Source organism: Peromyscus eremicus, chromosome 7 (assembly GCF_949786415.1).
Source record: "Peromyscus eremicus chromosome 7, PerEre_H2_v1, whole genome shotgun sequence".
Classification (NCBI taxonomy): Eukaryota; Metazoa; Chordata; class Mammalia; order Rodentia; family Cricetidae; genus Peromyscus; species Peromyscus eremicus.
The window spans coordinates 14,913,436-14,925,647 of record NC_081422.1 but is presented as its reverse complement, the minus strand read 5'-3'; the positions used below and the strand labels follow the sequence as shown (position 1 = coordinate 14,925,647).

The 12,212-nt window shown below is 38.2% G+C and overlaps 1 protein-coding gene across 1 annotated transcript; it reads left to right on the top strand.

The window, feature by feature from the left end:
• Nucleotides 1–6,012: 6,012 nt before the first annotated feature.
• LOC131914071 (olfactory receptor 1M1) lies at nt 6,013–6,954 on the top strand. Its single transcript, XM_059266666.1, has one exon. It carries the CDS (start codon nt 6,013–6,015, stop codon nt 6,952–6,954), a length of 942 nt encoding a protein of 313 aa, XP_059122649.1.
• The last annotated feature ends 5,258 nt before the right edge of the window (nt 6,955–12,212 follow it).

Genomic DNA, 12,212 nt, shown 5'->3' with positions numbered 1-12,212 from the left:
ATGCTTGGACAATTTTTCAGAAGTCCACCTTATTTTCTGTTTGTTGCTTTGTTTTGAGGCAAGGTCTCTCTTGTTTCTGCTACTGCACTGCAATTGTGACCTCCTAGCTAATACTGTCTCCTCCTTAAGTCTCATCTTAGGAGTGCTGAGATGGTAAGTGCAAGCCACTACATTCTATTTTTTCATATGGGTTCCAGGAATTGAAATCAGGTCTCCAGACTTGCAATGTAAGCACTTTTGCTGGCTGAGCCGTCTGATGGTCCCCAGTTTTTTAACATAAACAAAATATTTAGACTTCGTTCAATGGACAGTCGTGAGAAATCCAAAGGTATTATATAGATACTAACATTTCTAAAACTCCCTGACTTACCCAGATATGGTTCCAAAATAGTCTTATGTGCTACCAGGCCACCAGGTGGTTCATTATTTAGATTATGGGGACAGAACAGGGGCTCCACAGTTAAGAGTACTTACTACTCAACCATGAAGATCAGAGTTCACATCACAGCACCTATATCCAGTGGCTCACATTATTAAGAACATTCCCTCATAATTTGAAAAATGTCCTTAGAGTTCAGTTACTCCAACAAAAAATGAATTCATCAATTTGTGTACAACTCATAAAATATAGAAGATAAACATACACTCCAAATTTAGATCCCTTCAATTAACTTTACTACCTATACTCTGTGAAATCCCATCTGATTTTATTTATCTCCTCATGCCTTCATTTTTTATGTGAAGTAACATTCATCTCTTCGGGGTGTTGTAAGTGGCAAATGAAGGAAGTTAGTGTTCCAGGTATGTTCTAGCTTCCTGTCTGCAATCCCAGCTAAGCTGAGATCTGAAGACTGACTAGAAGGTCACAGCCAGCCTAGGCAACCTAGTGAGACCCTGCTTCAAAGTAAAAATATATAAAAAGGACTGCCTTGAGTACCTAACTCAGTAGTAAAGCACTTGTCTAGCATATACAAGACCCTGGGTTCAAATCCCACTGCTACAAATAAACAACAACAAAAAGTAAATCAATAAACATTCACTGATTGTTCTTATAGGAGGCATTCAAGTAAAATTAGAACCATTGTTTTATTATTTTTATGAAGAAATTATGCTTATATCTTTGTTACCAGAAATTTTAAGGAGTCTCAAAAGGGTCACTGCATGTTACTAAGGAAATAAGGATCCACTTATTTTGATTTAAAAAAAAAAACTTTAAGAACAGATACAAAGAAAAGCTTGGTGATAAACTTATTAGAATTTAAAAGAAAAACACCAGTTAGGCAAGCTGTAATCTCAGTGTCTGGAGGCAGGAGAAAGACGGAGAAGAGAAAGAAAACCAATCCCTGCCATTTTCATTAAGCCAGAATAGAGACCAGCTGCCTTGAGGACAAGCCGACACACAGCCAAGAAGGGAACTTCAGGGAAGAGTGAAAGGGATCAAAGAACCAGAGAAAGCATGCTTCAGCTCTGGCCAACACCTGAAAGAAGGAGAGAGAAGAGAAAACAAACAAACAAACAAAAAGCTATACCTTTCTGAGTCAGACCTCAAAAAGGCTGACAGACGCAACAGAATCAAAGCAAATTATCTCATTAAATAGCTGACACTCCTCTATCCTTTTAGAATGGCTCCAAGTGAACCCGCCTTCCTAGAGTTGGTCTTCCTTCCTGAAGGGTTACACTTTAGCCAAATATTACATCTTCATCCCACCCAGAGATTTTATTCTCTTGACAAAAAGCAAACCATCTACTATTACTGGACTTTTACTGTTCCTGTGACATTATCATTGCCCAGACATGATATTGTCCACAAAAATGAAAAAAATACAAATAGCCCTCGTTTCAAGTGTCCTGAGTACAGGGTCTGTGTGTCTTCAAGTTATCATCCCAATCAGTAAGTCCAAAGCTTGGTATATGGCAATCACCAGTAATTGTTTCTGGTGTGAGTAAATGAATACAAGAGGGTGTGGTGAAGATGATAATTGAAGATAAATTCAATTGTTTTCAGGTTGGGCCAGGGGAAGAGAATGGATGGTTAGGGATTACTTTAAAATTATATATTCAAAACTAATAGGATCCTTAATTTACGGTAGTTGTGTAACCAGAGACTCAAGTCCTTACTAATACTGCAGTTAGCCTGTATCAAAATAAAATTAGAAAACCAAAAACAATTTTTAAATGGATTTTTTTAGAGTTTGGCTTGAGTAGGAAGATAAATAATTCTCAGTTTCTCTCCCTGTCCTGTGCTGTGGCATGTACGTCAATATCAAGTGTCCTTCTCAATCTTTCTGTCTTATTTTTCTTTTTTGTTAGTTTTTTGAGAATTTCATAATGTGTTTTGATCATATTCATCATCCTCCCCTAACTCCTCCTTGATTTACCCTTACCTTCCTTACCCACCCAACTTTGTGTCTTCTTTGACTTTTAACCCATGAAGTCCAAATTCTGTTACCTGTGTATTTGTAGATGTGTGACCCTCCACTGATGTTTGTTCAACCTGCCAGGACCACACCGTTAGAGAAAACTGATTATCCCTCTCCCAGCAGCTATAAATTGCCAGTATCTAGTTAGCTAGTAATGGGATTTTGGCCACCCCGCCCTGTCTGTGGTGGAATTAAGAAAAAAATGAAATTCTGTGGTACATTGATGGAGCTAAAAGCAATCATTTTTAATGAGGTAGCACAGACACAGAAAGATAAACTTCACGTTTTCTCTCACTTGTGCAGCTTAATATTTGAATCTTCAGATAATATGTAACTCATTTGGAACAGCCATAGTTATCAGAAAATTAGTAAGGATCTAGAAAGGAGGATTTTAAAGGAAAGGAGAAAAATGAAGAGATATGAAGGGGTAAATAGGAGTAATGGAGCAGGAAGGCTTATTTATTCTTTTGAAACAGGTTCTCCCAAAAGTCATGGGATAACATTGTTAATAACAGCAATTTTAATTACTAATTTAAATTGTTAATAACAACAAAGAAAAGCAAGAATGAGCATGTTCCTATTCCATTTATAATTGTATTGGTGGGTTTGCAGTAGCAAGATATTTTCTGTAGAGAAATAAAAATCACTATGTTAATGAAATAAGTAGGTGTAACAAAATAGCTTCACACATTTTCTCTCTTAAATGTGAAATTTATTTGTTTATTTATTTTATTGGAACCAGGTCTCACTGTGTAGCCTTGGCTGGTCTGGAGCTCATTGTGTAAACCAAATAAATCTCATTATTTCTGTATCCCTTTGATCTATTTGGAAGTTAGATATCTGTGTTGAGTATTTTTAGTGTTTATCTCTAAATTTTAATCATGCACACAATGTAGAAAGCATAAAATACTCAATGTAGCTATCAGAACCTCCCTCTTTTATTCTAAATGTACTTCTTATACATAATTTGTTCCCAGTGTTTTATTTTTAGTACATGTATTTATTCTTTCTCTTTCCCAACCCTCTGTATGTGTGTGGGGAGAGGTCTCCTCACACATGTGTGGATGGCAGAGAAGTGTAGAAGTTGATTCTGTCCTTTTTCTATGTGGGTTCTGGAGATCTCAAGTCAGCAGGCTTAGGGGTAAGCACCTTTCCCATTTAACCATCTCTTTAGGCTATGCTTTATTTTTAATCAGGATGTATTGATGGAATTCAGTGTGATGTTTGCATACATACACACATACATACATACATACATATGCTTGTTGATCAAACCCATTCACCATTCCCTTACTCCAGCATCTCTCTCCTCATCACCTTTCCCTGTTGCTAAGTAATTACTCTTGATCTTTTCATGCTATCTTAATTTTACTTTTGACATATGAGAGAAATTACAGGATACCCATCTTTCTGTATCTGTCTAGCTTAATCTACTTAAAAATAATTTCTAGTTACATCAGTTTTGCTGCAAATTAAATTTTTTAATTCTTTTTATGGCCAAATAATTCCCCATTGGATGTACCATATTTTTCTATCCATTCCTCTACCAACAGATATAGGCTGCTTCTGTGTCTTGGCTTTTGTAGACAATGCTGCAATGAACACGGCCATACAGCTCTGTGTTCTCGCTTCCTTCTCTCTAGGTGTTTACCAAGGGGAGTTATAGCTGGATTTTTTTAAAAAGGGAGGGATATATGTACATATACCTTTTAAGAATTGCCAAGTAACTGTAACTTTTGTGAGTTTCTTTCCTGATCATTTTTGTGTTTGCAGTTTTAAAGTATTTTATGAAATCTTTGAGAATTTCATAAATTTATACATATGTATTTTGATCATACCTTGTATATATATTTTTATTTATTTGAAAAATCTTCTTGCTACCTTCCATAATGACTATATCAATCTGCATACCTATGTAAGGGTTCATCTTTCTGCATATTCATACCAGAAATTACTTTGTTTATGTTCTTTAGTTTTACTTAAGGCAGGTTTACTGTAGCCCAGGTTGGCCTCAAAATCATTACACCAAAGTTGTTCTTAAATTCCTGATTCTCCTGCCTCCACCTCCAAAGTGCTGAAATTATGTGCCACCATATCTCCTTGGTTTTCTGTTTGTTCATCTTGCTATTACTTTATTTGTTTAATAATAGCCAACCTTTTCATTTTTCTTCATTTTTAATTATTTTATAAGTAATTTCTAATTTGTTTTACATTTACTTACTTACTTATTTAGAGAGCATATGCACATAGCAGCACATCTGCAGAGATCAGAGGACAACTGGAATGAGTCAGTTCTTTCCTTTCACTATGTGGCTTTCAAGGATCACACTCAGGTCCAGAGGCTTGGTAACAAGCACCTTTAGCCACTGAGTCATCTCACCAGACCATATTTTTTTTATTTTTATCAGTATACATTTATTTTAAAGTAATTAGTTTATTATTAAATTTTTTATTCAAATATACTATGTATTTTGACTACATAACCAGTTTAAGATGATATTCCACTGTAGTTTTGATTTTGTTTTCCTTGATAAGCTAATGGTTGTGAACACTTTTTATGTATTTATTGGTTGCTTCATATTTTAATCCACCTTCATAACATGCATTCTATTAGTATTCCTAAGTGTTTGCAACTCAATGTTTTGTTTATAACATTTGTACCTACAAAGAAACTTCTTGAATGGCCATTAATTCTTGGATATCACTTCTTTCTGGATTCTATTAATTCATCCTTCAGCAGTTCTTCCTTTAAGAATGTTGAGTGGAGTCTGGAAATATAGCTCAGCAGATAAGAACACTTGCTGTGAAAGCAAGAAAACAGGAATTCAAGTCCTCAGCACTCACATAAAAGCTGAACATGGCTACACATGCCTGTAACACTGGAGTTTGAGGGTAGAGGCAGGAGAATCCTGGGATCACACTGAACCTAGATGAAATGGCAACATTCAGGGTCAGTAAGAAACTCTGTCTCAACAACAACAAGGGGAGCAATAGAAGGGAAGCATTTGACGTCCCCCTTTGACTGCCACAATTATGTACACACCACACGCATGCAAATACCTTGGACACACACACAGTTAAAAAGCACAAAATGAAATCTTTCCATTCTCTTTTCCATGATGTTTCCAGCCCTGAAATTATGTACATACAAATAAAATTGTATAATCTGAGCAAATTGTATTTATATATTTAGGGACATATTTTAAAAACTATATGTAACAACAAAGAAAAAGAGGGTAGATGCCGTGAATCTAAGAGAAAGTGGAGATAGGAAGGGGGATAATTGGGAGGGGTTTAAGGAAGAAAAGAGAAAGTACTGATGGTGTGATTGTATTTTAAGTTCAAAAAAATTAAGTAAAAAGAGAAAAAACTCCATAAGCTATCCACTTTCTCAATATTTATGTGCAATGGAAATATTCAGAGGATTCTGAATTTAAGCTTTGAGAGTGAGGTAATATAAATACTAAGCAAAAGTCAAAAGTACTATAATTAACTCAGACAAGAACTGGGAAGTTAACTTGTCTTGTCTTCTAATCTATATTCATACTATTCCTTAACTTCTGCTTTTAATACTTCCAAAAGAGTTAAATGCATGGAACCGCACAACCAAACCAGTGCATCTGAATTCATCCTCCTGGGACTCTCAGAAAAGCCAGAACATGAGCCTGTCCTCTTTTCTTTGTTCCTCTGCATGTATGTGGTCACAGTCGTGGGGAACTTGTTGATCATCTTAGCCATCAGCGCTGACTCTCACCTCCACACTCCTATGTATTTCTTCCTGGCCAATCTCTCCTTGGTTGATTTCTGTCTAGCTACCAACACTGTTCCCAAGATGCTGGTGAACATTCAAACCAGGAGCAAGTCTATCTCTTATCCTTGCTGTCTGACCCAGATGTACTTTTTCCACTTTTTTGGCATCATGGACAGTGTCTTAATAGCTGTGATGGCTTATGACCGGTTTGTGGCCATTTGTCACCCATTACATTATTCTACTATCATGAGCCCACGCCTCTGTGGGCTGCTGGTCGGTGGCCCATGGGTGTATTCCTGTTTCATCTCCCTCACCCACATCCTCCTCATGGCCCGTCTGGTATTCTGTGGAAACAATGAGCTCCCTCACTACTTCTGTGACCTCACCCCACTTCTACGGCTTTCATGCACAGACACAACAGTAAACAAAATCTTCGTGCTTATTGTGGCAGGAATGGTGATAGCTACACCTTTTGTTTGCATCCTTGCCTCCTATGCTCGAATCATCGTGGCCATCATGAAGGTGCCCTCTGCGGGTGGCAGAAAGAAAGCCTTTTCTACCTGTAGCTCCCACCTCTCTGTAGTAGTCCTTTTCTACGGGACCACCATTGGGGTCTATCTGTGTCCCTCCTCTGTCCGCACAGCTGTGAAGGAAAAGGCTTCTGCGGTAATGTACACAGCAGTTACTCCCATGCTGAACCCCTTTATATACAGCCTGAGGAACAGAGACCTGAAGGGAGCCCTGAGGAAGTTCATCAACCGAAAAATAAGCACATCCTCCTGATCATCAGAACACTAGGGAATTTCCAGGCAGCAGAATCTAAAGATCTGAGTTCTTCAACTAAAGTTGGAATAGCATGTGAAGAAAAAGTAACCACTTTAAATTCTGAGCTACAGAAACCCAAGTGGCAAATTCTATGTGGCCTTTTAACTATTGTCCTGTTCTAGTTGTTTTTATTGTCAATTTGGTACAGTCTAGGATCACCTGGGAAGAGGGAATCCCAAATGGAGAATTACCTGAGTTCAATTGGTTTGTGAGTATATTGTGAGGGCTTAACTTAACTGCTCATTGATGTATGAAGGCCCAGCCCATTATGGACGGTACCATCCATAGGCTCATGATCCTGGTCTGTGTAAGGAAGCCAGCTAAACACTAAACATGAGGCTTTCAGCAAGCCAACATTGTTCCCCCATGGGTGTTGCTTTAAGTTCCTGCTGAGTTTCTTTGCTGGTGTCCTTCAAAGATTGACTGTAACCTTTAAACTAAATTAGACCCCTTCCTCTAATAACTTATTTTTGGTCAAGAGTATTTTCTCACAGAAACAGAAAAGGTAACTAGAAGTTTCCCCATATATGGAGACCAGTAAATAATTCTAATTATATTTCACATTGTCCTCAGAGAAAAATAAGACTATCATTCCAGATTGGATTTTCTCTGCTTCAACGTCCTTTTAGCAAACAGCAAATGCAACATGCATTGCTTAACAATATCTCCTGAGAAATGTATCATCTGAAGATTTTAGCACTGTAGAAATATTATAAGTGTTATTTACATAAACTTAGTGTAATAATTCAACTCAACACTTTTATTAAATTTATTTTTAGATAGTCTCATACATTTCTACAATACATACCAACCATTCTCATCTCCCATCTTCCTATCGCTCCTGTGAAGCTCTGCTCCTATGCACAGGTGTCTCTTACACATTCTGGCTTATACATTCATGTATAACCATTTTGTTTCATAACCCAGAGACATCAGTATGATTATGAGATCAGAGGTATCTATTGGAGCCTGGTGGGTTCAGCAGTGGGTACATAATTGAAAACAGTTGTTCTCTCTCTCTCTCTCTCTCTCTCTCTCTCTCTCTCTCTCGCTCTCGCTCTCGCTCTCGCTCTCGCTCTCTCGCTCTGTCTCTGTCTCTGTCTCTCTCTGTCTCTCTGTCTCTCTGTCTCTCTCTCTCTCTCTCTGTCTCTCTCTCTCTCTCAGAGTCTATCAATAACCAATAGTTCTGAGACAAAAGATAGGTCCTTATTAGTCTCTCTCCCTTCATTGGATTATTATTGATAAGGCCAGTCTTATATGTACATCCAGACATGTAACTACACTCAGAAAGAGTTAATAATTGCAATAGTTATATCCAGTCCAGAAAATGGTTGTTCATAGACCTACTCCTTATCCTTCAAATCTTACATTCTTCCTACCACCTCTCCTCTGCCAGTGTTCTCTGAGCCTGTATGGATGTCTTGTTTACTGCCAACCATGAAAACATTCCTGATTTTTGCATCTTGGACAGTGTCTTAAGGTTTCTATTGCTGTAAAGAGACACCATGACCACTTAAACTCTGATAAAAGAAAACATTTAAATGGGCTGGTTTGCAGTTTTGGAGGTTTAGTCCATCATCATCGTGGCAGGATATGGCAGCATGCACACAGACATGGTTCTGGAGAATGAGTTGAGAATTCTACATCTTGAACACAGGCAACACGAAGTGACTTGTGTCACTGAGCTAAGTAACTGTGTCACAATAGCTCAAGCATAGGAGATCTCAAAGCCTGCCCCCACAGTGGCACATTTTCTCCAACAAGGCCATGCCTCCTAGTAGTGTCACTCTTTATGAGCTTATGAGGGCCAATTACATTCAAATTACCAAAGACAGCTTACAGTAATAACTCCATGACTCTCTTCATTCACCGTTATTCTTTGTAGGAAGTGTCTTCTCTGATCAAAGGTGGAAGCAGCTTTTGTCTATGGGTATAAGCATAGGTATTTTAGAAGGCAATTTGCTGCCTTGTCAATTTATCAGCATGGAGTCTTGATATAATTAGAGTGGTTGGTGCTGGAGGTATAGGTCAATGAGTAGCATGCTTGATTACTATCCACCATGTCTTAGGCTGGATATCCAGCACTGTAAGACACAGCACAATAAAACATTATAAACATTTTTATTCTACAATAAAAAGAAGTGCACTTTAAAATATAAATAAGGACTGAGGGTGGCTTGGTAAATAAAGCTCTTGCTGCACAAGCATGGGGACTAGTATTTGGATTCCCCAAAACTCAGGTGAAGCCAGATGAAATTTCACACATCTGTAATTCCACTACACCTACAGTGAGAAGGAAGATAGAGACAGCAGAATCTCCACAAGCTCAGTGGCTGGCCAGCCTGGCATATTCAGCGGTTTAATAGTGGACCCTGTTAAACAAGGTGTAAGGTGAGGACCAATATTCAAAGTTATTCTCTGACCTTCACATGCTCACTGTGCATTCCTGTTCCCATACTCATATATATAGATATTCATACACACACATCATCATCATACACATGCACATTATCAATAGAGAAATGTAAAACAGCAATAAAAAGTAGAATAAATATATAAATCAGTAACATGGACCTTTATTAAGATTGCCAAGATTCTGTATTGAGTGCAATGTATTGTTGTAAAACAATTTTCTCTTGAATTGACTAAGGTGATTCCATCTTGTCCTAACTCTATTTTATGTCTGTTTGGACAACACTCAGCCTTTCATCCTCCAATAGTCACAATCACCTTGGCAAGACTTTTAAGACAGTCCCTGACCCTGACCATAGGCCAGATGTATTAATCAAAATAATTAATGTTTGTGCAATCTTAAACATTAAACTAAGATAACTAGAGAAATCATAAATCAAAAATAATTGCCATATGGTATAACAAGAAATCCAAGGGAGTCTGCTTAAAGGGTATGGGAAATTTATTATGATATAAATTGGGAAGAACACACTGCTTCTGCCACCTGAGTCAGTCCACATCATCCAAACCCATGAGGGAGAGAAGAGAGTGAGGTATACATGCCCCTCAGGTCTTAAGCTAGTCCTGATTCCATGCCCTAGGGGTTGGTACCTCAAGATCATAGGTGGAACAGGTACCCACTATATTGTGGTATCTGGAAAATACTGCTAAGCTCTGCAAAAAAAGATGGATGTTGCAAGGTTTCTCCGCCCCCACTCACTGATGTAAATTCCCTAACACTGATGTAATTGTGCGTTTTGTCTTTAAAAACACTGTGCCCCTGAGCTCTGGCATCAAGAGAGATTTTGGAGATATTAGCCTACTCTTGGTTGGGCTATTATTAAAGCACTCTTATATTCCTGGTTGGCTTAATTAGCGTGGTTGCTGATAATTGTTGAAACATTCCCACAAGGAAGGAGTGGGGGTCTCAGGAGACTTGGGAACTAAGCAAACTTCACATGGTTGGGAAAGCTGAAACTTACAGGATTCATAGGGATCCCTTCCCAAGGATATAGAAAGAGTAAACAGCTGCTGGAAGAGGAGAATAATCCACCTATCTATCAAGAGGTGATTTTCCAACCTATCTAGCTGCCAGAGGTCACACAGAGAGCTCTGAGGTTTTTGTTTTCATAACTTGTCACTCATGCTAAGCTGGGCTTTGGTGATGCAGCTGTTTGAAGTCATCTCTGCTCCTGTAAGTAACCACAACAAAAACTCATGGGCTCACTGGGTCTGATTTTTGGTGCAATCATTACTTTGGTCTGTGAGTTCCCTATCTAGGAGGAATAGATATGTGTGGTTGTGCTCCCCAGGAAAAGCCTTACACACTATGCATTGCTTTACTTTTAAATAATTGGAAAGAAGTGGATTTACTTGTGAGTGATACATTGCACTCTGAAGTTACATTAGCAATGGTGTCACTAGGTTATAGAAAATTTTTGGCTGCATTATGATCTTATAGCACCACTGTCATATATGTAGCACATCTTTGACTGTAATGTCATTGTTTAACATGTGACTCTCTTTATTAAGTTCTATTCTGCACTCTAAATGTATAAGGTTTGCATTTCTCTCAACCTTGGTCAAAGAAGATTCTTTTTGCAGTGGATAGTGGTTAATGCAGACACACACATATACACATAATTAAAAATAAAAATAAACTCTCTATTTTAAATGAAAATGGGTTTTCAATATGGCTCAGTGGATAAAACCCTTTTCAGATGAGGCTTGGAAAACTTAGTTTAATCCCCCAGAATCCACTTTTAAAAATCCAGGTACAGACTGACTTTTTAGAGCCCATTCCTTATGGTGGGATGCCTTGATGGGGGGGGGGAGGGTTAGTCCTGCCCCAGCTTGGTGTGCCCTCTGGTGTTGACTGCCCAAGGGAGGCCTTACCCCTCTGAGGATTGAATGGGGCTGAGATGGGGGAAAGTAGTGTGGGGGGAAGAAGTGGGGGGAGAGGCAACAGTGGTTGGTATGTAAAATAAGAAAAGAAAAGAAAATAATAAAAAAAATCCAGGTATGCTAGACAATGGCGGCAAATTCGTTTAATCTCAGCACTCAGGAGGCAAAGGCAGGTAGATCTCTTTGAGATCTACAAAGTAAGTTTCAGGACAATTAGGATTGTTACACAGAGATATCCTGTCTTAAAAAACCAATACATAAATAAATAAATATCCAGATACAAAAGCACACAGTTATAACCCCAGCACTACTTGAGCAAGATGGAATGCAGACACAGGTGAATCAATGAAATGTCAGCTATCTACAAAGCATAGCAGAAATCAGAGCTACTCTGCATCAACAAGGCAGAAAGATAATTCCTTCCCAAAAGTGTTCCTCTAGCATAATTATAGCATCTGTGCACCCCTCCCCCAAAACACACTGTAGCACACAATAATAAACAAATAAAAATATGAAAACCATTTTACAGCTCCACGTAGTGGCACACACTTATACTCCCAGGACTCAGCAAGTAAAAGCAGAAGAACAGAATTTCAGGGCCATCCTTCGCTACTACATAGTAAGCCCAAATCCAACGTGGGTTACAGGAGAACCTGTCTCAGAAAAGCAAAGCAAAGCAAAACAAGCTACAATATTAATATTAACCAAAGATATTGACCTTTTACTAAGAAGTTGACAGGCTTTCTTTTTTCTTCTTTTACTAAATGACCAGAGTCAGGGAGCTTGCGCACAAAATACATGTTTCTAAAGGACTGAAATGAGATATGTAGAAGAAAACCTGTAGCAGGCTCAAGTACTAA